The sequence below is a fragment of the Macrotis lagotis genome, chromosome 6, assembly GCF_037893015.1.
Source record: "Macrotis lagotis isolate mMagLag1 chromosome 6, bilby.v1.9.chrom.fasta, whole genome shotgun sequence".
NCBI classification, from domain to species: domain Eukaryota; kingdom Metazoa; phylum Chordata; class Mammalia; order Peramelemorphia; family Peramelidae; genus Macrotis; species Macrotis lagotis.
The window spans coordinates 191,477,476-191,503,961 of NC_133663.1; the positions used below are offsets into that span (position 1 = coordinate 191,477,476).

The 26,486-nt window shown below is 36.6% G+C and overlaps 1 protein-coding gene across 2 annotated transcripts in view; it reads left to right on the top strand.

Moving 5' to 3' along the window:
* Positions 1–10,646: 10,646 nt before the first annotated feature.
* ST6GAL2 (ST6 beta-galactoside alpha-2,6-sialyltransferase 2) overlaps positions 10,647–26,486 on the top strand; it is a 106,711-nt gene continuing 90,871 nt past the window's right edge. Inside the window, exon 1 of one of the 2 annotated variants that reach the window (XM_074192169.1) lies at positions 10,647–10,711. In XM_074192169.1, the coding sequence (XP_074048270.1) occupies positions 10,683–10,711 (29 nt within the window). In that variant the 5' untranslated portion in view covers positions 10,647–10,682. Of the gene's footprint in view, positions 10,712–11,075; positions 11,259–26,486 lie in introns of those variants that run through there. The other variant, XM_074192171.1, reaches the window with a different exon arrangement.

The window sequence follows — 26,486 nt, forward strand, 5'->3', positions numbered from 1 at the left end:
CCATTACTTTATTATTTAAGCTGTTTTGATGACTGTGGCTTTATAGTTTAGTTTTAGACATAGTAGAACAAGACCACCTTCATTTATATTTTTTTCATCAATTCTCTTGGTATTCTTTTTTTTTGTTTGCTTTTTTGCAAAGCAATGGGGTTAAATGACTTGCCCAAGGTCACACATCTAGGTAACTATTATTATTAATTCAAAGATTATTAAGAGTCTGAGGCTGGATTTAAACTCTTGTCCTCCTGACTCCAGGTTCTATGCCCTATCCACTGCACCACCTAGCTGCCTCCTCCCTTGATATTCTTGACCTTGTGTTGCTCTATGTCACTATTTTTTCTACCTCAATAAATAATTATTTGGCAGTTTGGTATGGCACTGAATAAGTAATTTAATTTGAGTAGAATTGTCATTTTTATTATATTAGCTTGACCTAACCATGAGCAATTGACCAAGAGCATTTTCCAGTTGTTTAGCTCTGTATTTGTTTGGGGGTTTTTTTGAGTTTTTTTTTTGCAAGGCAATGGGGTTAAATGGCTTGCCCAAGGCCACATAGGTAGGTAATTATTAAGTGTCTGAGACCAGATTTGAACTCAGGCACTCCTGACTCCAGGGCTGGTGCTCTATCCGCTGCACCACCTAGCTGCCCACTGTATTTATTTTTTTATATATTTTATTTTTTTAATGTTAGAAAGGTTTTATTTATTCTGAGTTTTACAATTTTCCCCTCAATCTTGCTTCCCTCCCCCCACCCCTTACAGAAGGCAGTTTGTTAATTTTTATATCATTCCCATAGTATGTATTGATCTAAATTGAATGTGATGAAAAAGAAATCATATCCTTAAGGAAGAAACATATAATATGTGATATAACAGAATTATGTGAAAAGATAGCATCTTTTTTAAATTAAAGGTAATAGTCTTTGGTCTTTGTTCAAACTCCACAATTCTTTCTCAGGATAACAGATGGCATTCTCAGTCTTTCTATATATATGAACAACAAAACCCAAGGGCAAGAGATAGAAAGAGAAATTCCATTTAAAGTAACTGCAGACAATAAAAAATATTTGGGATTCTACCTCCCAAGACAAATCTAATGGCTCCTGTATTTGTGTGAAAAGCATTTAGTGATTGTGTTCATACTGCTTCTGGATTTATCTTGGGAGGTAGAATCCCAAATCTTTTTTATTGTCTGCAGTTACTTTAAATGGAATTTCTCTTTCTACTTCTTGCGCTTGGCTTTGTTGTTCATATATATAGAAAGACAGATGATTTATGTGGGTTTATTTTATCACCTTTTCCTTTCGATTATGACTTTTAGGTAGTCCACTGATTCTGACACTGTTTCTCCTGGATTTATTTCCAGATCAGTTGTTTTTCCAATGAGATATTTTACATTCTCTTCTATTTTGTCATTCTTTTGACTTTGGTTGATTCTTGATATTTCTTAGAATCATTAGCTCCCACTTGCCCTATTCTAACTTTTAAGAAGTTATTATTTTCCCCAGTTAACTTCTATACTTCCTTTTCCATTTGAACAATTCTACTTTTTAAGCAATTTTCTTTAAGCTGTTGACTCTTTTCATCATTATTTTGCATTACTCTCAGTTCCTTTCCCAATTTTTTCCTATCTCTCTTCTATGATTTATAAACTCCTTTTTGAGCTCTTCTGTGAATTCTTTCTGACCTTCAGACCATTTTTACATTTTTCTTTGGGCTCTTTTCTAAAGGTATTTTGACATGGTTGCCTTCTCAATTTGTGTCTTGATCTTCCCTCTCACCATAAAAACTTTCTGATTTTTTCAGGTTCTTTTGTTATTGCTTCTGCTGCTGCTGTTGACTGTTCATCTTTTTTGGCCTTTTTCAGTTTGGTGAAATAAGCATTGTCTCAGCCTTCTTCTGCCAAGGGCTGCAAGCCTTGGATCGTTAACCTAGTGCTGTCCTGGTATTCCCTCATGTCTGATGCTGAAGCAAGGGGATGTGGTGTGGAGTGAAAAGTGCTGCTGGAGGCCATAGAGATCTGACAGCTTACCCATTTGTGAACCAGGGTCCTAGTGCTGGTGTCTGAGGATGTTTCTGAGTATCCTAGTGCTGGTGTCTCAGGGTGCCTGAGGCCTGTGCTGAGGCCAGGTGGGATGTTTCTGAGTGTTCTTAGGACTAGGTGTGCTTACCCAGGGCTATGTTGAAGCAGAGGCAGTTCTTGGAGCTAGTCTGTCCATTCCCTTGGCTATGCTGAAGCATCTGGAGGGCCATGATGTTGGCATTTGTCTGCTCTGTTGTGCTGGGGTTCAGAATCTCCTAGTGTTCGCTTGCTTCTGGTTTGCTGGGATGTTTCCTGTCCTGGACTGCATTCCCCCCTTACCTTAGTGAGACAGATCTCTCTTACAGATCTTCCAAGTTCCTTGATCTAAAAGATTATTTCACACCATTGCTTTGGTGGTTCTACTATTTCAGGATTTGTTTGGGGGTTCTATTCTATGTTTGCTTTGAGGTATATATGAAGAGCTATGGCATTTTTGTAAATAAATGCTAAATCTAGTAACTTGGCTTCCAGAAGTCCCTGATTAATGCTTTTTGAAAGATGTCTAACAAATTGCTGGGTTAATCAAGGAAAATGAAGCAGTGGTTGATGTATATTTTAATTCATTATATTGCTTCCATTTTAAGAGAACCACCTTTAAATGTCTTAGGAAGAAGTTAATCAAGAAAACTTAAGATATGAATTACATATCTGTTGTTAAATAGCAAATTATATTAAATAGCAATATTATTTTACTTGATTTTTCCCTATATTGAGAGGCAGATCAAACTCTCTTGAATGATTAGAAACAATTATAAGTGGGGGGTTTTAAGCATGTGTTTAATGCATCTGCGAATCCTTCCAAGATTAGGGTCAGGATTAAGGAGTATTTGTTGGGTTGTGACTATTTAATCATAGCTTTTAAAATCATATGTCCTCCCATAAATTCTTTCTATGGGATTCACCCAATATGCTAGGCACTTCCAGATATCTTGACATTTTTTGGGTAGTCATAAAGTACATGGGTTGTCTATCATGTCATTTGTCTTGCTATGTAATCACCATATGTTTTCTTCTAGAAATACATTAGGGTTGATCTTTGTTACATATCCTCTAAAGTCCTTTGTTATTGTATTATAATGTACCATGTGCCTATCCATTTCCATTTATATTGCATACAAGTTGTAATGTTAAATAAATTCCAGATATACAGATCACCAAAGAACACTATTCTTTAAAATATATATTTTTATTTCTAGGCGAAGTTTTGATCCTTTTAAAGACTGAAACATTTCTCAAAGAAATCCATCTCACTATTCTCTTCCTATTCAGGTCTAGACTCAACTCATTATCCATTTACAGTGCTGGTACAGCATATAGTAGATTTATTCATGCACCAGTTTTATTGGTCTCATTGCTTACCACAGGCTAGACAATAGATATTTTTTTCAGTTACTTTTTTTCTGTATGGAGAAGCAGATCAAACTCTCTTGAATTATTAGAAACAATAATAAGTGGGTTTTTAAGATCTATAAAAACACTTAATCTATTCCTTCCCTACTTAGTTTGTTGCTTAAGACATAGTTCTTGTTCTCTGTCCATTGGCACATCTTCTGGAAATTTTTCTCTTCTCTAGAAAGATGAGCCTGCTCAGTGGGAGTTGGATCAGAGCTGCAGGCCCTCATATCAAACCAATTCAATTTCTCCATTTCTCAAGTTACTCTCTGAAAACCAAGGCATCCAAAAATATAGCTTTTGAATCATCAATGGCAGTCCAAAGCAGGTTGATATTTGGAGGAGAGGGTTAAAAATCTTCTAGGTTAGATAATCATGACAACTTAAGATTTTCTGGTTAGATTTTTCCCCCTTTCTCCCTATGGAATTGTGTAGGAAAACTAATTTAGAAAAAAATTATTTAAGCCCAGCAAATTAATCTCTTCTCTTTTTCATAGCACTGAGACTTTGTCCTACATCACTCTAATAGTCTTTTCATAATAGAAGTTTAAAAGAGCAAAGGGGCAGCTATGTGGTACAGTGGATAGAGCACCAGCCCTGGAGTCAGGAGGACTTGAGTTCAGATAGGCCTCAGACACTTAATATTTACCTAGCTATGTGACCTTGGGCAAGTCACTTAATCCCATTGCCTTGCAAAAAAGACAAAAAAAGAGCAGGAAAACAAATTATTTGTAGAGAACACTATTCAAATGATTGATGAGATAGAACAACTCTATGAGTAGATGCTATTATTATTCTCATCTTACAGAAGAGAAAATTGAGCCTGAATGAGAGGTTAAGATACTTAGCTAGGATTATACAAGTAATGTCTGAGACAGGATTTGAACTAAGGTCCCTGAGACTTCTCAGATTCTTGAGTCCAGTACTTGAAAGGAAAAAAGAAGAGATGAGTAAAACAAATTAAAATGTTTCTGCCTAGTTTGAATCCTGTAATAAACATATTGTTTGCTGGAAGAAATTAAAAATATATATATATATATATATATATATATGTCTTTACTGTAATTTCTAAAGCATGTGTTCAATGTGCTAATTAAATAAGCACAGAGAAACATGGTAGCTATCAGTGTTAGTATTCACCCAAGTCACTGTCTCAAAAGTTAGGGAAGACAATACTCATGTATCTCAACAAAATAAAGTTCCCTAGCTGAACTAGAAGTCAAATCTATCCACCTTAAGCAATGCATTCTTCAAAGAAACACACCTCCTAGGTAGATTCAAAGGTAACTCTTTGCAAAAATAACTTCTCTAAGTAATTTTATTAACTAATTTCTCTGAAGGACTGGACTGCCTCTTTTTGGTATATGTAGATTATCTTTTTGTTATTGAATGTATATATTAATTATAAACCTCTAGTGCTAGGAATCTGGAAAATCATACCCTAGAGTATTTGAAGCCAGATGTCATAACCACCAGTGGAGGTGTGTGTGTAGCTAATAAATCAACCTTGAACTTACATTCAAATCAAAGGCATAGCAGTCAATCATTTCTGACTACAAATGAGTTTAGAGCAAGATGGTAAACAGGAAAATCAAGTTATATGGATGGTTAAGTGTGTGGGGTGGGGCTAGGGGGTGTGTATGAGGGGTCTGAGGACAATTTCCACTGTTCCTCTTATGTTTTTTTCAAATGACCATTTCCAGCCTTAGAGAAAGCAGAAGTACATTATGCTATCAAACTAATCATGAAGATGAATGGGGCCTGGGAAGGGAAGAAGACCATGAAAGAATATATGGATTACATTTCTGGGCTTACAAATAATATGATACTATTTCACCTATTAGAGATAATGATTATAGCTGGTATTTATAGAGAACTTTAAAGTTTGCCAAGGGATACACATGGTATCTTATTTAATTCTCATAACAAATCAAAAAAAAAAAAAACTTGTGAGGTCTGTACTCTTATTAAAATCTTTTTTACAGATAAGAATATGGAGGCTGGCAATTTAAGTAGTGTCACAAAACTAGTGTCTGAGAAAAGATTTGAACTAAGATCTCTCCAGATTCTTAAATCCAGTACTTCAAAAGAAAGAAAAAAATCAAGGGAAAATAAGACATCATACAAATAACTACAAAATGTAAGTTGAGAATTACCCAAGGGGGGAAATTCCAAACTCAAACCTATTAAGTGTTCAAAAAGAACATATTATCTTTCCTTTCCAATTGCTGTTTCTTTATAATTCTCTATTTCTGTCATGGGCACAATCTTAATATAGACCAGTCTCCTACAAAGAGGACTCACAAGACAATAATGCAAGTCAGTTTTATGGAATACTCATTAAGACTAGGAGAATGATAGGAAACAGTTCTTATCCCTTAGAACCTGGATGGAACTGAGTATCCCACTAGACCACTGACCTAGAGGATATAATACAGTTTCCAAACAAGATAAAGCTGATGATTTTTAATAGTTTTTTTCCGCATTTAAATATGGAGCTAGCAGGGTGGCTAGGTGGTGCAGTGGATAGAACACTGGCCCTAGAGTCAGGTGGACCTGAGTTCAAATCCTACCTCAGACACCTAGCTGTGTGTGGCCTTGGGCAAACCACTTAACCCCATTGCCTTGCAAAAAACCTAAAAAAAAAAAGAGTTAAATATGGAGCTGGCAAGGCCTGGCAAGGAATTTAAGTGGCAAAATCTGGATATTGTGTTGATTCATGTGAGTCAGAGTAGAGTGGGGGATGATTCTACTCATCCTTTCCACAGGAAAGACTTCTGGGGAAATAGAAGGCTAAATGCCACAAGGTGGCAAAAGAGACTTTGGGCTATTATGGTTGGTCTTACTCTGACAGGGTGTACTCAATTTTCTTATTAGGAAATTCTGAACTTCCCTGGGTCTCCTTTATTTGGCCAGCAGGGCCATTTTCAGCTGTTTTCCTGACATATTCAACAAGTATGAAAATGACATTAAGGTCAGCTACAAGCCAAAACTAAACTAGAGGGAGAGTTGTGGCAGGACCTCTGAGATACAGATACAATGAAATATGTATTAATTCTCTGACTCTTGTGTTAATTTTGGCCTAACAATTAACAGCACTAAGTAAACAGAGGCTCCCTACTAGCCAGTACCACACCATCAGTTACAGCAAATGGAAAAATACCTTGCTAGTATCCTTTCCAGAGATGTCTACATAGATGATGAGGTTGACAAGCACACATAGCTAGAGCAATGGTGAAGGTAAATGTGGAAGATAAAAGTTATCAGACTAGCTACCAGACTAAAAGTCTACAGAAGCATTGTACTGACCTCATTGTTGCATTTCTATGAAACCTGGATGTTATACAAGCACCATACCAGGAAATTTACTGCTTTCATTTGACTTGTCTTAGGAAGATTCTGAAGCTCACCAGACAAGATAAGGCACTGGACACTGAGGTACATTGCAGCTGCACTGCCAAGCATCCAAATTCTACTACGGATAGTGCAACTCTATTGAGCTGGTTGAGTTGCCAGAGGAATATACACCCAAAAGACTATTTTACAAAAAAATGCACACAAGGCAAGAACTCACAAGAATGTCAGAAGTGATACAAGGATACTCTCAAAATCTCTTTGAAGAACTTTAGAACCATTTTTGAAACATGGGAGACACTGGCCCCAAACCACTCAGAATGGTGTATCCACATCAAATTAGGTATTATCTATGAACAAAGCAGAATTGAGTAACTCAAAAGAAACATGAGATGTTCAAATTTAGTGACATTTCCACTTCAAATGTTTATATGAACTATTTGTGCCAGATCTATGGCTGACCCTTCCAAGCTCACATTGGTCTTTCTTAGTCAGACAAATTTTATCCAATACAATGATGTCATTTTGGTTCTATTTGAGAACAAATAACATCAAGGCTACTTGTATTCCTTGCAGACAATAAGATTCATTCAGACAACCACACCTGTAAATTTGGAACCACATGCTACATTTCATTCTCACTCCTCTCACCTCTTCATAGCCAGTGGATTGCCAAATGTTGACATCCCTTTGTTAATAACATCTATCCAGGTCTTGGTATAGTGAATAGAACTCTTGGCCTTGAGACACTTGCTAGCTATGCAACTGTTTGCCTCAGTTTCCTTATCTGCAAGATGAATTAGAGGCAGAAATGACAAACCATTCCAGTATCTTTAACAAAAACACCTCAATCAGGATCATGAAGAGTTAACTACAACTGATCATCAAAAGAAGAAACAGTGAGACACACAAAGAGAAACAGAAAAAAGAGTGTTGGTATTAGTTACCTGTCTCTAGGTATGCCACTTTATCTCTCTGATCCTCAGTTTGCAAATCTGTAAAAATCAATGATCAATAAGGTTGCTCTGAGATCCAAAAATTCATCTATGTTAAGTGCTTTGCAAGTCTTAAAGCTACATAAATTTGAGCTTTTTTTTCAAGCATAAAGAATGATGTAGGCAAAGACACAGTGGCAGATATTAACTTCTCTTACATTATTTTGTTATTAAATAAATTAAGGTATTGATCCCATCCCAAGCAAAATAATCTTTATTGAAATCTCAAATTGTCAGTCATATAATTGCCCTAAATAACAATTTTTTTTCTCTATATTCCTTTCTTTATATTCAATTTACATACTTTTGGACTCCAGGGAAGTCAAATCTGTGAGCCTTAAATAGCACGTTTGAGTAATAATCAGACCTCTGATGTAAAACTCTGTACAACAGTATAGTACTTTACTTTCTGAGGCTGAAGTAAACATTACTTTGCTATTAGCAGAGTACTCTTAAATAGTTTGAGGTTTTCCCTCTCCTCTTAAATCATTATTACATCTTTTATTACTATTATGACCTTCCTATACATTAAAATTGATATTGTTATAGTTAGAAAACATTGAATTAACAATTGTCTGCTCAAGTTATCTTCAAAGTGGGATTTCACTTTTTTCTGTACTGGTCCTTTTTTTGCCTAAGATTTCTGATTTAGGGACTTAAAGTTAACTTCCTTCCTCTAAAGATACAACAAATATTCCAAATGGAAGCAGATGCTAAATTTTGAGTGTTTTATAATACACTGTGTCCATGATCTCCTCAGGGTCCTTCTGTACTTGGCTTTTACCTTAAAAAACTTCTTATGCTTCTAGTTTTCCCCATCAACTTAATATAAAGGTAAAACAATGTCTAGGAAAATCATCAGACCAAAAATTCCTCCACCTTGCGGCCGCTCTGCACACCGCCGAACACTTTACCTCACTGTTCTGGCATCCTTTGCTCCCAAATTAAAGTTGCTCGGGAGAAGCATATCTTTGACGAAGAGAATTCTCCCTGGGCTGTGGGGTCAAGTCGGGAAATCAGTTTACCCTCTAGCAACCGAGAGCACTAGAAGGAATTCCGTGAGCGGTAAAATAAGTGTGGAGAAAATAGAGAGAAGGGGGGTCATACAAAAGGCAAGGCAGCACTTTCTGTCTGGGAGTATCAGCTGTTAAAAGTGCCATTCACTCGAAAAGATTTTTTTTTTGGGGGGGGGGGATGAGACAAATGGACATTCTCTGCATTAGCAGACTCCTACTCAGCCCAATTCTTATCTAGGTTCGGATGTCAGGTTTACTGTGTACCAAAGGCTTAAAGCAAAATCAGGCCACCAGCTTGCAAAGAGAGAAGCTGGGTGTGGCCCCAAAACTTTTGGTGTCTTTCTCGGATAATGTAGACTCATCTCTCTGGAGCACTTTCTCGCTCTACTTCCTGGGTAGACTACGAGATATGGAAACAGAAGAGGAGGAAGGTTGCTGGAGCTTTGGGCTCCATCAATAAGGGTATTAGCAACTTGACAGTTTTGGGGTGTGTGTGTGTGTGTGTGTGTGTGTGTGTGTGTGTTTCGTTTCTTCTCTGTCTGCACTTTGCGAGTTGGTGCATTTGAGGGGTGGTGGTTATCTGTTCACAAAGATATCTCCTAACTGTCCCCACTCCTCTTGGGGGGGGGGGGGGGAGCGAGCGCGGCTGCCTCTTTGAGAGGTTCAAAAGAAAAGACAAAAAGCGAGCGAAGCAGGAGGTAGTCTCGGAGCCAGAGGAAAGGGGAACAAAGGAATGAAGTGCGGCTACTAGTACTCGCGCTCGGCTCTCTCCCTCTCCAGCCCCCACTTCATCCCTGCCCTTCCACGCACTCGCCCTTCCCTTCGCATTCTTTCGGGTGCGGAGAAGCACGTGTGCGTGCACTCAACACACGCCATGGCACCCAGGTAGCCGCACATGTCCATCTCCTGTATGTAAACACATTTCTAGTTCCCTGTGTGTGCTAATATGGATATGCTCTGTCACACACACACACACACACACACACACACACACACACGTCAGAAGCATCCCTTAGAATGCGGAGAGCTTGCAACAAAAGCCAAGTCCAGGCTGTGCGCTTTCGGCAGCGGGGCGCCAGGGGAGGAGGAGGAGGAGCGCGCCGGAGCTGGGAGCTCTGCCCCAGTCCGCTGGCCCTATTTAGCCTTCCAGAAGCCCGAGGGCTGTGAGGTGCCCCCGGCGGAAAGGTCCAGATTGGGGAGGCCCGAGGTGGGGGGGGGGGGGCGGGGAAGGGAGGTGGAGAGCGGCGAGAGCCGGGAGGGCGCCTGGCCCTGGGGAGGGGCAGGCGCGGCCCGGAGCGGAGCTGGCAGCCTGCGGCGAGGACCAGCCGCCACGCCATCCCGAGGCTGAGCCGCCACGCCGGGGCTCGCCTCCGTCTGCCCGGGGCTCAGGCCGTCCGCTAGCCCCTCTCGCGGCCCCGCCGGCCCGGGCGCTGCGGCTGGCCGCCTCGCTGCTGAGCTTCCCAGAACAATGAGGCCAGGAGCGCGGGAGGCGCGGAGCTGAGCGCAGCCCCCCTCCCCGCCTGCCTCCCCTCCCTCCCTCCCCTCCCTCCCAGCCAGAGCTGGGGCGAGCGCCCGCGGCCCGGCACCTCGCAGCGGCGGAGCTGGGGAGGCAGGAGCGCGGAGGGGCAGGAGCGGCCGCGGCTCCCGGGCAGGCGGCAGCCCGGCCGCCTCAGCATGCCTGCCCCCGCCGCCGCCGCCGCCGAGCTCGCCTGCGCCCATAAGGACGCGCTCCTCCGGCGTCAAAGGCGGCCCCCGCGGCGCCCCCGACCCTTAACGGCCCGAGGGAGCCCCGCTGCCGCTGCCGCTGCAGCCCCGCTCCTGGGCCGTCCTGAAGCTCAGCCTGATGCCCCGGCACCCGGCCCTCCTCTCCAGGTGAGCATCGGGATCCCGGCGTGAGAGCAGGAGGCGCCGCGGCCAGAAGGAAGGGCTGCTTTATCACCTGGGGAAGTCCTGTGTCTTTGTGTGTTTGTGTGTGTGTGTTTGTGTGAATGTGAGTGTGAATGAGTGTGTGTGAGAGTGTGAATGAGTGTGAGAGTGAGTGTGTGAGTGTGAGACTGTGTGTGCTCGCCAGTTGGCATCCAGCTCCTGACATTGCATTGGTAGCATACCTATCTAGACGTTCTCCTCCTGTACAGCGTGACTCTTCTGCGTGTGTGATTGTGTGTGTGTGTGTGTGTGTGTGTGTCCTCGTGTGCGCGCGCCCGTGAAACTGCTTGGGAATAAGATGTGGCACACTTCCGACTCCAGCCTCGCTCAGCCGGGGCGCAGAGGTATCCGGAGTATTTAGAAGAGGCGTTGGAGACAGGGCTGCTGAAGAGGGGAAAGTGGCCGGCACGGAGGCGGGCGATGCCGTGTTTCTTGGTACAAGAGTGCCGGTGTGCGGGGAGGACACAACGTTGAGCCGCAGAGAGGAAGCCTTGTATGTTCCGAATTCTTATAGTGTGTCTGTGTGTGTGTGTGTGTGTGTGTGTGTGTGTGTGTGTGTGTAGAGCTAACGATCTGCTAGCTCCGGCTTGTGAAACCCTGTGTTGCATCTTTAAAACTATGTGATAGGAAGCTTTTCCTTTCTCTTTATTTTCATCTTTGATTTTTCAGAGAAGCGGTCGCTCTTCCTGACCCTTTCCTCGACTTGGTATAGCGGTACCATGACATCAGTTTGGGCTTTCAATGGATTCTGATTATTTTCCAGTTCTTCCAGGCAATGAATTTGCCAGTTAGAAACACCTCAGAGTCAAAACTGCCCGGGCGTTAATTCTCCTACAGTGGCACAAATAACGCTACTTTTTATAGAGAGATTTCCCACCTTTTCCAACGTTGGTATTTCGATGCCTCTTAAACTCTCTAGAGTGTTGGATGTTCTTTAGAATATGGTGTATTTGGCTTGGTTTGAGGAGTGCAGCAGGACTTAGCGAAGCTAAAATTGTGTTTTCAGTAGGACTTGCTGAATAGATGTTTAGAGAAGCTGTGCTTTCCAGGAATTTAAATGAGACTTTTTGTGATTGCTTTCCAAGTCGTTCCTACTAGTACCATATTTATTTTGTCAGGTTGAACTTTCAAGGCTGTTTTATGTTGTATAGATCACTTTTTTTTCTTCTTCAGGAAAACCAATGCTTGGCTAGGATTTTGTGAACTTATCTTTATTGGACACCACTGATGGCTGGTTCTGTAGTAATATACATGCTGTCAAGATCTTTATCTCTCTGTAATTAGAGCCTTGGTCAAAGTGAAAAATTATCTGTTTAAGATTATCTGTCTAAAGCAGGGAATTCATCTGAGGCTGCAGAGCAATAGTTTGATAAGCTAATTTATGATAGTTTGTGATTTATTCATCTCCAGTACCCAGTGAGCACCTATATGTACAAGGCACCATTTAGACATGATTTGCACATTTAAGCAAACCAGATGCTTGAGCTTACTCAATATTTTACTTCAAATTGGTGAAATTGTTTTAGTAGAGGAAACAGCAACATAAACTTGTCTAGTCAAAGGCAAATTTATGACATTTATTTATGAAAAAAATATCGCCCTGCTATTAGAAATTCAGGGTGAGATTTTATTTAAATGAAACATATGTCTGGACTTAAGCTTATATGTATTGTGTCTAAAAACTCCAAAATGATTTCCCCCCCTCCTGAATAAGATTCTTGGCTAGTATTTTTATGACCCTGTATGGATATGCCTTAGAACCACATTGGGAAATAGAAATGTTAGATGCATAGTGGCTCAAGAAAAACCCAAAAGGCGTCCTTTTTTGGTTAGTGTAATTAGAACTGGGCTTTACTTTGGGAAGGGACAAATAAAAAATATACAGGTAGAAGAAAAGGTTGAGGATGCAGAACTCAAGGAGATTTTGTGTGAAGTGTAACTTTTTTGTGCTAAAGTACTTTAATAGTCAACCAAGTAGGCACCTTTAAAAGTTTAAGCTATGCAGCATTTTTAAAAATCTCTTGACATTTTCCAAATATTTTTTTGTGAGGAGACATAGTTTTGAATATTTCACAGGTCCTAGGTCCTTCTATCCTAATTTTTATCAATACCAAAAGAGTTTGAGTCACATCTGGGAACTGAAATGATAGGAATCCAATTTGTGTCTCTTGGACAGAGGTCATAAAGGATCAAAAATCCTTGGAAATATGAGCTAAAACTAAAGGAACCAAGATTATTTACACCAGAGGAGAGAAAGTTGGTAAGATCCCTAAACACTGTAGTATTAAGAGCATGATGAGTATATTTCTATTCACATTGAAAGGGAAAAGGACTTAAGCTTTTGTGGACTCCATGGAGAATATGAAGAAAAAAATCTCTGCAATGGGTTGTGGAGCAAAGTAAAAGACTTCTTTTCAAATAGATTCAACCGATATTAAGTGTTAGTTGCATACTAGTTACTGTGTTAAATATTTGATGGAAAAAATATATGTATTTTTCAAATTTGGTTTTTATTAAAGTGCATTTTATTATTTATAATTGTAGATAATAATATGAAGTAGATTGGGTTCATACTAGCAAGTAGAGGTCTTTGGGAATCTGCTTCAATTAATAGAAAAGAATGAATGATTTTTTTTTAGATTAGTAGCTTAACTTTATGTAAAAACAACAGTTTTCTCTCCTAAGTAAACTGAGGTGTGCATGCTGAAATCTTACACATACAAGCCTCCTGGCAACTAATGCTATTCTCATCTCAATTCATTAGCTGGTACCATAAAACCAACAGATTTTTTTGTAGATTTAGAGAGTGCTGTAAACAGTCAGCGAGTAATAATAATAATAACTCACATTTATAAGGATCTCTAAGGTTTGCTAAGTGTTTTGCATATGCTATTTTGTTTGATCTTCACAATAACCCTGTAAAATAGGTCAAAGATTTCCTCCATTTTACAGCTGAAGAACCCAGCTATAATATATAAAAATAGTTGATCCTATATTCAAAGGTATATGTATTATGAGAAGGGGAGATTTGCAATTTTACTTGTAATTTGGTTAGAAAGAATTAAGGGTGCCACTGTAAAATAATTTTGTTTTATAGGGCAGTTGTGTATAGAGTAGGTAATTTGTTGGAGAAGAATGATAATAATAACATATTTAAATACATAGATGTAACAAGTCAAAAACATGTGGAGACAAATTTACTGCAGAAGGCGGGGGAAGTGATATGAATTGACACAACAAGGACAGAAATATTTGCTATTGGAGGAGGCAATTCAAGGAACTTGTACACTCAGGCATTCCAAGAAGATAGTATGCTCTCCTCCTACCCCCTATTAAACTAAGACAAAGTTCATTTTGGTCTCTTCATTTGTAATTCTGTTTATGTAGTATTTTGGAGTTTCCAGAATGCTTTTTCAAAAAATAATCCTATAAGCTAGAAAGTACAAATATTATCCCCATTTTTATATATACATATATATATATATATATATATACATAATATATATATATATATATATGTAAACTGAGGCCCAAAGAGCTGAGAGGAAGATTGTAATTATATAGCTAGTAAGTATCAGATCCAGTCACTCTATTTGTATCTACTTTTTCAGACCATTATTCATCCTCTGGCTTCACTTTCTTCTCTTCCAAATGTCTGCCCTTTAACACTACTCAATTCATACCACTCATGAATAATAGGATTGTAAGTTCATAGACTTAGAGTAGGAAAGGATTTTAAAGGTCATATAGTCCAACCTTCATGTTTTATAGATGAGGAAACAGGTTTAGTGGTTAAGTGGTTTATCTCTTCTGCTTGCTATTCATCTCTTTTCCAACCATGGATTGATTACCCCAACCCTCTTCCTTCAATCCTTGCTTCAGTGGAATCAAGAAGTAAAAAATGGTCACATAACCATATTGACTGATTCACCATTAAAAAAAAATTCTGCCTCATTTGGGCTTCAGCTGCTGCATATTCATATTCATAATCTGGTAGTGGATTCTATTGAATTCCCCATAATAGTTTTTTCCCAGTTTTTCCTCTCCTCCAGTTCCCTCTCTTCTCACCTCTATTATCCTCTTCCTCTCCTTTCTTCTCCTCTCTTCCCTTTTCCCCACTCACTATCATATCCTTCTCAAAAGACTGCCTTATATTTTATGTAATTTTTTTTGCATCTATTAGGATTAAGTGACTTGCCCACCAATCACACAATTATGGCTGGAAATGAACTCAGATCCTTCAAATTCCAGAGTTAGTGCTCTATCTACTGCACCACTCTGCTGTCTCTACCTCATATTTTAATGAAAAAATTAAAGCCCTTGAAGTCCTTCAGGCCTTTACTCAAGTCCTTATTTCATGATTAAATTATCTTGACATATTCTCTTTTTTCTTTGGTCTCTGATATAGTCTTACTCCATTGACAATGCTAGATTCTTTACTTGTGCCCTTGATTCTATCCATCTTGTTTCCTCTGGGAGACTTCCCTTTCACTATCAGTTCTTCCATAATTTTCTTTTTATTTTTTGCTACCTACAAATACTCATAGCTCTCCCCTATCCTTAAAATTTTTTCCTGTTCTAGAGGGAATGACCCATCTCCTCAAATAATCATCCTATAGCTCCTATATCTCCTCACCCTTTCACAGTTTATTTTTTCTACCAACAAAAAATCTGTTTACACTCATTGCCTTCATTTTCACTTTCCCTTTTGGTAATCTAAGCAGCTCCAATGGATATAGCTACTGTCAATAAAACAAATGGTTTCCCGTTAACCTCTAATCTGAGTACCAATCTCACATTTTTTGAAATCTCCACCTAAATGTCAAAGGCAATATGTTTAAAGCAGAGCAAATTATCTCTCAATCAAAACTCACATATCCTAACTTTCTTTTTTCTTAGTGAAAGACACAACCCTATTCTAATCACTAAGGTTTGCAATCACATTATTCTACTTGACCCTTTATTCTCTATCTTCCCCTCCCTGTGTATTCATTTGGTTATCAAACCTTCAGATTAAACATCCTACACCTTGCTCTAATTTATATGATTCTCTCTACTCATACCAAATAACCACTCCTCCTCATCTTCTAAGGCCTTACCACAAGCTCTTACCTAGACTGTTGTAATCACCTCCAAAATGACCTCCTTTTTCTGTTTCTTCCTTCTTCCATTCATCCGCCACACAGTCAAATCAGTAACTATATACCACAGGTCTGACCATGACATTCCTCTTAAGATTTATTAGTGGTTGCCCTTAGAATAAATGATAAAATCCTGTTTGGTATTCAAAGTCTTCCCAGTCTAACCCATCCTATCTTTTGAGGCTAATTATATATTACACAGCCTTTTACTACTCTTATTGCACCAGTTAATCTGATCTGCTTGATCTTCCTAAATGATATTCTCTTACCTCCATGCCATTGTTTAGGCTATCCCTCTGGAATGCACTCTCTACTTTCCTTTTTCACCTTTACCTCATTTCCCTTCAGGACAGAGTTTAAAATGCCTTACTTGTTTTCCCTGTTAGTGGCATCACCCTAACACTTCATGAGCATTTTTCTCTATGTACTATAGATATTTGTGAACATGTTGTATTTCACTAGAAGAATGTAAACCCCTTGAAAACACAAGGACTGGTTCATTTACGTCTTTATAGTTCTTTCATTTAGCAGAGCACCTCTGACAAATATTAGACACTCAATAATAGTAATATAGAGCACTTTTAAATGCTAAAATATAGCACTACATTTTCCATATAATATTTTATATGATTCTCATATCTACTCTGTGAATTAGATGTGAACTATTCTCATTTTATAGGTAAGCCCCAAGGTCACAGAGCTAGGTTTTAAGCAACATTTAAATTCAGATCATTCTTACTTTTAAGTCTAACACATTAGGTCATCTTTTCCATTGATTTATTGATCGATTTGGATTTTGGATTTTTTTCAAAAGTAATAGGAAGATTAATATCTTTAGTCAATTGTTTTAAATAAGAGTTTTCTTTGCCTCTTGCTAGCAGGAATTATTAGCCTAGCATATCTCATGCATTTAGGTCTTTCCTAAAATGACTACATAGGAAGTACTAGGATTATGCAACTCATCTTTTAACAAATAAATAAAGGAAGCACATCAACACCAAAAACTTTGAAACATTTGTCCTCAGGGAAAAGCTCTTAATTAATTCACAGCTTTGGGGCCTCATTAAAATTCTTAATACTTTTTGAGTAAAAATATCTTACACATAATAGTAGGAAGATTTTTTTAAAAATCCATCCTTGCTTTGAAAGTATGGCAGTGTTGGAAAGGAAATTTTCATGTTTTTATCTGGTATAATCACTTACAGTTTGAGCTAGTTGAATTAAATTGGAGGAAAGAATATTTACGTAGACATTCTGAGGATACTACTTAAGAGCTAAGTTTTTAAATATAGAAGTAACTTCACATAGAAAAAGATGAAAACTTGTCCTCAAGTCAAAAACAAAACAAAAAACTGAATCACAAAATTGTCTCAAGACAGGTTTCTCAGAGAATGATTTGGAAAAACATTTGTACTATTTGCACTTGACCCCTATACTTGTAGAGTGTTAAAATTGGACAGTACTTTAGAGATCATCTAGTTTAATTGTTTTATTGAATAAATGAATAGTTTTATTGAATAAATGGAGACCCAAGGAATCCAAGCTGGGTGAGTGTACCAGCATTGTACCAGGATTGTAAGGATAGCAAAAGAATTTTACAAAATGATGTATGGAATATGAAGAAAATTAAAGGCATTACAGAATCTGCTGCTAGGAGTATGGTACTGTGATAAGAGATGATGGAAAGAAGGAAAACATGATTTAATTCTAATTTTGTGTCTAGTTTCTCTCATAAGAAGGATGTGTGATCCAACAAGAACAAAGCTAAGAAAGAGGAAGTTAAAATGAGTTAGGAAGTGACAGTAAGCATCTATCTGCCCTTAGTGAGTGCAGATCACCAGGCTGAGATGAACTGTATTCAGGGTACTGAAATAACTAGAATATGTTATTGTTAACAGACCGTGAGTTTTAAAAAGTAATAGAAAGTGGGAGAAGTGTCGGAAGATTTTTGTCTCCATCTAGGTAGCTGTTTGTTTCAGTTTCCTCAACTATTAAAAGGGGGTAACAATAGCACTTATCTCCCAAGTTTGTTGGAGAATCAAAGAACTTTAGCACAAGGCCTGGGTCATAATAGATGTTATAAAAATTATTCCCTTTACTTCCTTTACCTTCCTCCAATTATTAAAAAAAAAATCAAAGTAGCTTGGTGAGTTCTATAGTGTACATTATAGGTCAGTGAACTTCTAATCTTGGCAAAATTGTCAAATTCATTTCTAAAGGGATGTTTTATGAGCATGTAGGAATGGAAGCAGTGATCGTCAAGGACAAGAATGACTTTATCAATCAATAACAGGTCATAGAAGACTACCTTCATTAAAAAAAACAGAATAACTAAACTGGTAGATAAGAGAAATCTAATAGTTCTATCATATCTAATGTCTAGCTAAACTATTACCAAAAAGCCTCCTAGTGCTTTGTAGTCAAGATGGAAAAAAGAAAATTAGATGATAATATAGTTGGTTAGTGGTTGGAGGACTAATAAAAAATAGTCACTAATGTCAGCATGGAAGGTCTATTTTTTTAAATTAAGAACTTAAATGATGGTATATAGGTAGCATTCTTAATTTAGGTGTAAGGTGAGCAGTTAGCTAACATATTGGATAACTGAATTAGCATCCAACATTATCTCTAGGCTCAGAGACTGGACCAAGTCTGGACCAATATGAAACCTAATAGGATTTTTAAAAAACAGCTTCACAAGTATAGGAGTTGTAGGCAATCACTAAGTAAAAGATCTGGAGATTTTAAAGAGCCACAATCTTGAAATTTTTCATAGATGTCACATGAAAGCTATAAAGGTTCATTCTCTTCCTAGCTGCACTGAGATGCTCAGTATTTTTAAAAAAAAATAGTTCCTGGCAAGACTAAACATAATATTGTTTCCATTTCTGGGAGTCAAATTTTAAAAGGGAAATTGATGTGGAGAGTCACCAGGATGTTGATGGAAATGGAGACCAGATAATATAAGATGTGATTAAAGGAATTGGAGGTATTTATCCTAGGGAAGGCCTGTCTTCAGCTATTTGGAAGCCTGTCATAAAAGAGAGGCTAAAGGTAGTCACTTTGTTCTTAAGTACAAACTAGAAACAAAATAAAAGTAAATGAAAATTGACAAAAGTAATATATGTATATATATTTGACCTTGGAAAAACTTCCTAACTACTAGAATTGCCTATTCAAGTGGTATAATTGTCTATACTGGGGATTTCAAGTTAAGTATGGATTAGGGTAGGGCTCTTAACCTTTTTTATGTTTTGGGCTCCTTCATTTTCAAATGCAAAAAATAATATCTAATACAAAGAAACTTATATTGAAATAGTTATCAAAATTTAACAAATTTCAAATTCAGGTGTCCCAAAGTAAAAAAAAGAACACCCTGTTCTAAATGAATACTGTTGGGGAAGTTTATCAAATATAGGTTATTAAATGGAATTCTGTCTGTATATTAATAGTTTAAATTTACTAATGCCTACTTTTGATATCTCATTTTGGATATCTGAGTGGATTGGTCAGGGGCTGAATCAGCAGTTTAACTACACTGTCTTCCCATTGTTCAAAATATTAGAGAATATTTGTCATTCTTGAGTGACACACTGACTAATGAATGATGAAAAGCTTTTATTCTCGGTAGAATAGACACTATGAATCGATTAAGATGAATGCTTCAATTAGGTAAAATCTCTTAGGATCTCAGATTTCTTTATCCCATTTCCCTATATTATTCATTCTTACTGTTTGATTTTGGATGCTTTGAGCATTGGAATATGGGCTGCATGATGGTCTAAATCCTGGAAAATAGTACTAAAGTGTATATTTTGTTTCCTTGAAATGATGTCTTTGACCTCCATTCTCCTTACTCTGTTCACTCATGCACACTACAACCTTCCTAGTACCCAAGCTAATTTGAGAGTTCCTGGTTGTCTCAAATTAACCTGAATCAGATAAACCAGTCAAAAGGTACTTTGGTTCTCTAGGAGAGTTATGAGTTAAGGGGAAAATACAAATGATATATTAACTGCCTACCAATGACAGGGTTTTTTTGTTTAATAATTTCAATCATGTCCAATACCTTTTTTAAAAAAATCATTTGGGGTTTTCTTGGAAAAGATGTCTGAATGTTTTCCAATTCCTTCTCTAGATCATTTTACAGATGAAGAAACTGAGGCAAAGAGGTTTAAATGACTTTCCCAGAGTCACATAATTAGGAAATATCTGAGACCAGATTTGAATTTAGGAAGATGAGTCTTCCTGACTTCAGACCCAGTACTCTATCCACTATGCCAGTACCAATATACTATATTTTACCCAGACATTCACCATTCCAGCATTTACCAGTTACTATTCTTTCACTTCAGGACTTTAAAAAGTTAAAAAGATCTAAAATGTCATTATTATCTCACTACCCAGGCAGCAGAAAAATAGAAATATTGTAGCAGTCAAACGTCACACATTATTTTATCTCCCCCGATCTCTTCTTTTCCTTAACATGGTTTCTTTGATCTCCTATTGCCTTTTTAAGATATTATAGTGTATAGGGTATTGGAAGAAAGTGGTTTAATACTACCTTAGATGCTTATTGTATATGACAACACAAAGTTCATATATGATCATTTGTCTTCTCAGTTTTCTCACCTGTAAAATGGAAATAATACCATGCACCTGGTTCATAGGTTTGAAATGATGATCAAAGAGATAAACCATATGTTAAACTCTGCTTATTTTAAAGAACTGTACAAATATTATCATCATCTTCATCTTCACTATTATTATTACTGTAATCCATTAACTATTCTATAACTTCCCACAGATTTAAGAATGTAAGAGTATCACAGTTCTATGATTATTGGACAATAAGTTCCTGGAAGTAGAATATATATTCCTAACAACAGGACTTCTGGGTTTTTTTTCCAATTTTTGAATTCCTTAAACTTAACCCTAGTGCCTTGCACATAATAACACAAACTTAATAAATATTGGACTCATTAAACTTGTTTTATGTTGGGGGGAGGCTGGTGTGATAAACAGAATGCTAAAGTAAATGTCAGTCTGAAAACCCAAATTTCTAGTCCTAGTTCTCTTTCTAATTGATTGTTTGAACCTTTTTAATTTCCCTGGACCTCAGTTTACTGCAAAATAAGAGGATTGAACTAAATGGTGTGTCATGTTTTTCTAGTGTTATAATTTTGTGAACTGATTATTATATTTTGACAGTGTTCATAAAGGATAATTATGCCGACCAAAGAAATACTAACTTTTGTGTAGCATTGGTCCAAGTCCTTCATAAACCTGACCAAAATCCCTCATCTACTTCCTCTTCAGTAACTAAGAGGTAAATGAAGTAAATGGCTCTTCTACTGTAAAGAATTTAAAGGAAACATCTTTTATTCATCTTTGAATCCCCCTGTAGCACCTCAAACAATGTCTAGTACATTATGGGTACTCCATAGGTATTTATATAATTTATTCAACAAGTATTTCTTCAGGTTATACCAAGCTATGGGAATAAAAAGAAAGAAAGAAAATCAGTCTCAGACCTCAAGGAGAACTAATATCTTCCCAAGAGAAATTACTTGTACACAAATAACTAAATGCAAAATATATCTGAAATATTTTTTAAAAATTCGGATAGCAGAGGTCATATATAAAATCAGAGATTTGGAGTTAGAAGGAACTTTTGAACTCAAAAATTCCAACTCTGTTATAGTACAGATAAAGAAACTGAAGGTTAAATGTCTTTCTCTCCAAATCACATAGCCAGGAAGCAAGCATTCAAGAGCAGATATGAACTTGGGTAAATGGCTGAATCCAGAGAATAGTCATTGGAAGGAAATGGTGTAGTACTCCAAGTATCTGTCCTTGGTGCTTATGTTAGAAGAAAGTGAGGGCATGTTAGATGGAGAGAGAGGAAAATAATAGTCATAATTTCATCATAATAAAATTCATCCTTCTCTATTTTTTGTTTGCGAAGCACTTCTTTTACAAAAATTCTATGTGTGTAGCACAACTTTATTCCTTTACTTATACAGTTATACAACAGAATAACAAAGAAGTTTAGCATTTAGCCTCTCTGACTGGAGCTCATGGCAGAGCAAGTCCCAGGTTCTTTCCATTGTACCACAAGAGTAAATAAAATAAGTAGGATTTGAAAGAAGTCTATGAATTTCATAGTGTGAAAGTAATCATGACTAACATGGAGTGATTAGTTCATGATAGTATAAAGAACATAAACAAGGATCCAGCAAATGAAATTTCCAAGTGAAAATTTCAAATGAAATTCAGGAAAATATTCCTGATAGTCTGAGTTGTGGGACCAGTAAAAAGTCTAGTTAACTGCTGGAATTGTGGTCCCTTGGGGTATTTAGAACTATATTGGAAAAAGCACTCAAAAAATGCTATAGAAGAAAAATCCTATAATGCCATAATTACCAAAGACCCTGCTTTTAGAAGTTTATAATTCACACACTGGGCTGCTGAAATGCTTCAGCCTGAGAGGAAATGTGTTATTAGATTTAAAACAATTGGTTTTCCACATTCAAATTATACAAATTTATCAAGTGGAAGTTTTCACATTTTGGTAATTGTGGTTTCTAAAATGACTTAGCTTTTAAATTAAATTTGGGAAAGGGTAAATGTCTTAGATAATTCAATAGCTTTCATTATTTAGAGATAAGTTTGAAAACTACCTTTGGTGTTTGTATACAGTGACTACTATTCTGACACATAAGCACTTTATCAAGTGTTAAAACTGCATTTGTACCATTAATGATAAAATCTGAGGGAGAAAATAAAACTCCATTTTTTTGTTTATTCAGGTATATTTTTTCTTTTTCTACTACTTGAAACAGTAGCCTTCATCATTCATTTTTCTGTAAGGTTTTGAGTTTTACATTTTTCTCTCTCTCTTGCAAAGCAAGCAGTCCAACATAGAACCTACATGTATAATCATGCTAAACATAGATTCATGTTAGTTATGTTGTGAGATAAGAATCCAATCAAAATGAGGAAAAAACAAAAGAGAGAAAAAAACAATACATAAGACAACTTTTAAAAAGTTAAGATAACAAGTTTTGGTCTCTACAGATTTGATTTCCACAGATTTTTTTCTGGATTTGTATGTTTCCATTTGTATGTTTCTGGATTTTTTTCTGCATTTGTATGTTTCCATCACAAGTTTTGAAATTGTCTTTGATTATTTTACTTCTGGAGTGAACAAGTCCATGATAGTTGATTTTCACCCAATGTTGCTGTTAGTGTGTACAATGTTTTTTCAGTTTCTGCTCACTTCACTCAATATCAGTTCTTGCAAGTGTTTCCAGGCTATTCTGAAGTTCCATCTCTTATAATTTCTTATAGAACAGTAGTGTTCCATCACACTCGTATACCACAGTGTGTTCAACTATTCCCTAATTGATGAGCATTCCCTCAATTTCCATTTCTTTGCTACATGAAAAGAAGTGTTATAAATATATTCATACATGTGGGTTTCTTTACCTTTTTTCCATGATGTCTTTGGAATACAGACCTAGTAATGCTATTGCTGAATCAAAGGGTATGCACAGCAAAACTCCATTCTTATCACCATATAACCATATTAATCATATTTGTATGTAGATAATAGGAATATTAAACTAAACATCAGTCAGAAAACCTGATTTTCTAGTCCCACCCATCCCTCTAATTGGTTGTATCAATCTTTTTAACTTTCGGGGGTCTCAGATGACTACAGAATAAGAGGGTTGGACTAAATGATCTTTGAGGTTTTTTCCTAGTTCTATAGTTTTTGTGAATATTTGTGAATAGAAAATAGTTTCTATAAAGAGCAACACACACATGTATGTATATATGTATTATAAAGTATGCCATCAAAAGAGTACTTTTTTTAAAAATTCTGGGTTTAGAGGATCTTGAAAGATAAAGTATATTTAACATAGCATCAAATACCAATAATATTATACATTATGCTTTGTTAAATAGCAATTAATGTTAATTTTCATAATGTGTTGAATATTAATATCCTGAGTACCAGAAGCTCCTCTATCATATACATATATATATATATATATATATATATATATGATATCTCCACACACAGTTATTTTTATATATTTTCAGTACACATTGAGATGTAAGATCTTGATACACAAAAGTGATACAGTGATTTGGAGTCAGGAGACCAGAGACCTAGTCCTAGTTGACTCAGTTGGCAAGTCACTTTATTTTTGAGCGAGTTCCATTTCGTCATCTGTAAACTGAAAAAGTTAAATTAAATATTCTCTATGCTTCAGTTCCTTTCCAATTGTTGTGTTTTACTTTCTATTTCTGGGTTCTAGATAAATTCATTTAATTATGTGGCTTTTGTTGGCTTAAAAGCTCTTTTTATATTTCTTCTCATGAACTTAAAATCCAAAAGGGAATATTTCCAAAAACAAAGTATGAAAGAAAAAGATAATTACAGGCAAAATGAGACTATCTGTTATGTGTAGATTACTTTTTTAAAGTATATAAATAAATTCAAAATATCATCTTCAAAGGTATGTTATCTTTAAACATAATTTTCTGATTTGCTTCTGAACTTCCTTCTTTCTCTCTTTGATTTTATTAATTTGCTAAGTTAAAATTTAGAAGATTGTTTTAGTTCAATTATAAAAAAATATCAGTTGAATATCTATTATGTATAAGGTAAAATCCCCAGGGGAAGTAAATGATCAAACTAATATTCTGTGGCACATTTGGTTCCAAAGTTATTTAACCTGGGGTCTATATATGAAGGAGTTTGTGAACTTTGATTGGGGGAATAATTACATTTTGATTTTCATTAACAATTAATTTAGCACTAATTTCAATTATGAACTTTCAAAATATATTCTGAGAAGAGTTCAATAGCTTCCACTAGACTCCCAGAAGAATATTGCAAACCATTAAGGACCTCTAACCAAATTAAAATGAATGTAATACTATTTAACTATATGTTCATTGTAATTTAGAGATATCTAACAGGAAGCTTGGCTGTGGAGATAAGAGTTTGAATAGGTTTCAAAACCAAGACTGCTTATTAAGTATCTGCTAAAGGTAAATAAATATCTACTTGTATGTGTAAAGAAAGGGGAAGAGAAGGTTAAACATTTTTTTCTTGTTTCTCCCCCCCTACAAAACTACATGATACTTTGCTTTATGGAGGCAATGATATTTAAATTATTTTTTATTTATTTAAGGTAATGGGGTTAAGTGACTTGCCCAAGGTCACATAGCTGGGTAATTATTAAGTGTCTGAGGCCGGATTTGAACTCAGGTACTCCTGACTCTAAGGCCAGCCCTCTATCCACTGTACCACCTAGCTGCCCAGAGGCAATGATATTTAAAACAGCCATCTGTGTTTTAAGGATTGTGAAAATATTCTAGGATCATATACATGTGAACTATTATTAGTACTTACCATGCAGTCATGAGAGGGGGTTAGTTGCCTTAGTGGCTAGAGAATGGGCCCTGAGAGTGAGGAAGTGCTAAGATTATTCCTACATTATACATATATATATACATATATATATACATATATATATATATATAATACACACACATTTTCAATTACTTCGATATCTCAGTTATTTCTCTTAATTGTATTATAGTTATTTTCATTGTATCTCTCCTATTCTGACTAGGTGGATAGGAAGAGCTGGGACAATTAATCCAATTTTGTTTTGTCTTCACAGTTAAGGTGCATACAAAAGAAATGTAGAGCAATGTTGCAATTCTCTAGGAGACAAATGCTCCCAAAAAAGTGAAAACAAAACACAACAAACAAAAAAGGCCTTCTAAGCCCTGTTATTCTACTTTACAATGAATCTTAGTGGTTCCAATTTCATTACTTTATGGATGAGATCTTGGCAGAAGGTTTGGGAGGTGGGGTTGGATGGGAAGGCAATGGAAATAGTTTTCAGCAACAATTTCTATTTATACCTACCCTACTCCTTCTCATCAACTTCTCCCTAGTGCCTTTTAGAATAGAAGAGAAATGATAACACTGAGAATGAAAAAGGAAAAAAAAGTGTGATAGAGAAAACTGGACAGATGGGGAGAGACTAGCTAAAAGAAAGTTACTTAAATTCTTAGACTTCAATTTTCTGAATTGTAAAAATAGGGCTTTAACTAGATACATATTTCCTAAATTGTGTTCTATCTAATATAAATAATGGTTTTGTTAGAAAATTTTGATGTGTTGCATTATTTATGTACTGAAACACTCTGCAGCAAGTTTTATGTGTGTGAAAATTTTGACTTTATTCTATTTTGTTGAAAAAATTCCATGACTTTTCCTTTTTTTCCTTTACCAAGGGGGGGTATTATATTTTTCTCAGATCACCTTCAACCCCACACTCTCACCCAATTGTATTCAGTTCTGTCAATATATTTCAAAGCTCAAAAATTTCAATATCTAAAATTAATGGGATATAAACTAGAGAGGTCCTTAGGTATAAGAACACTAGAATGGTGGGGAACAGAGGAAGAGCAAGTGCCAAACAGAGGAGATTATATTTGATCCTGGACACAATAGGGAATCACCAGATTTTATTAAGTAGAGAGGA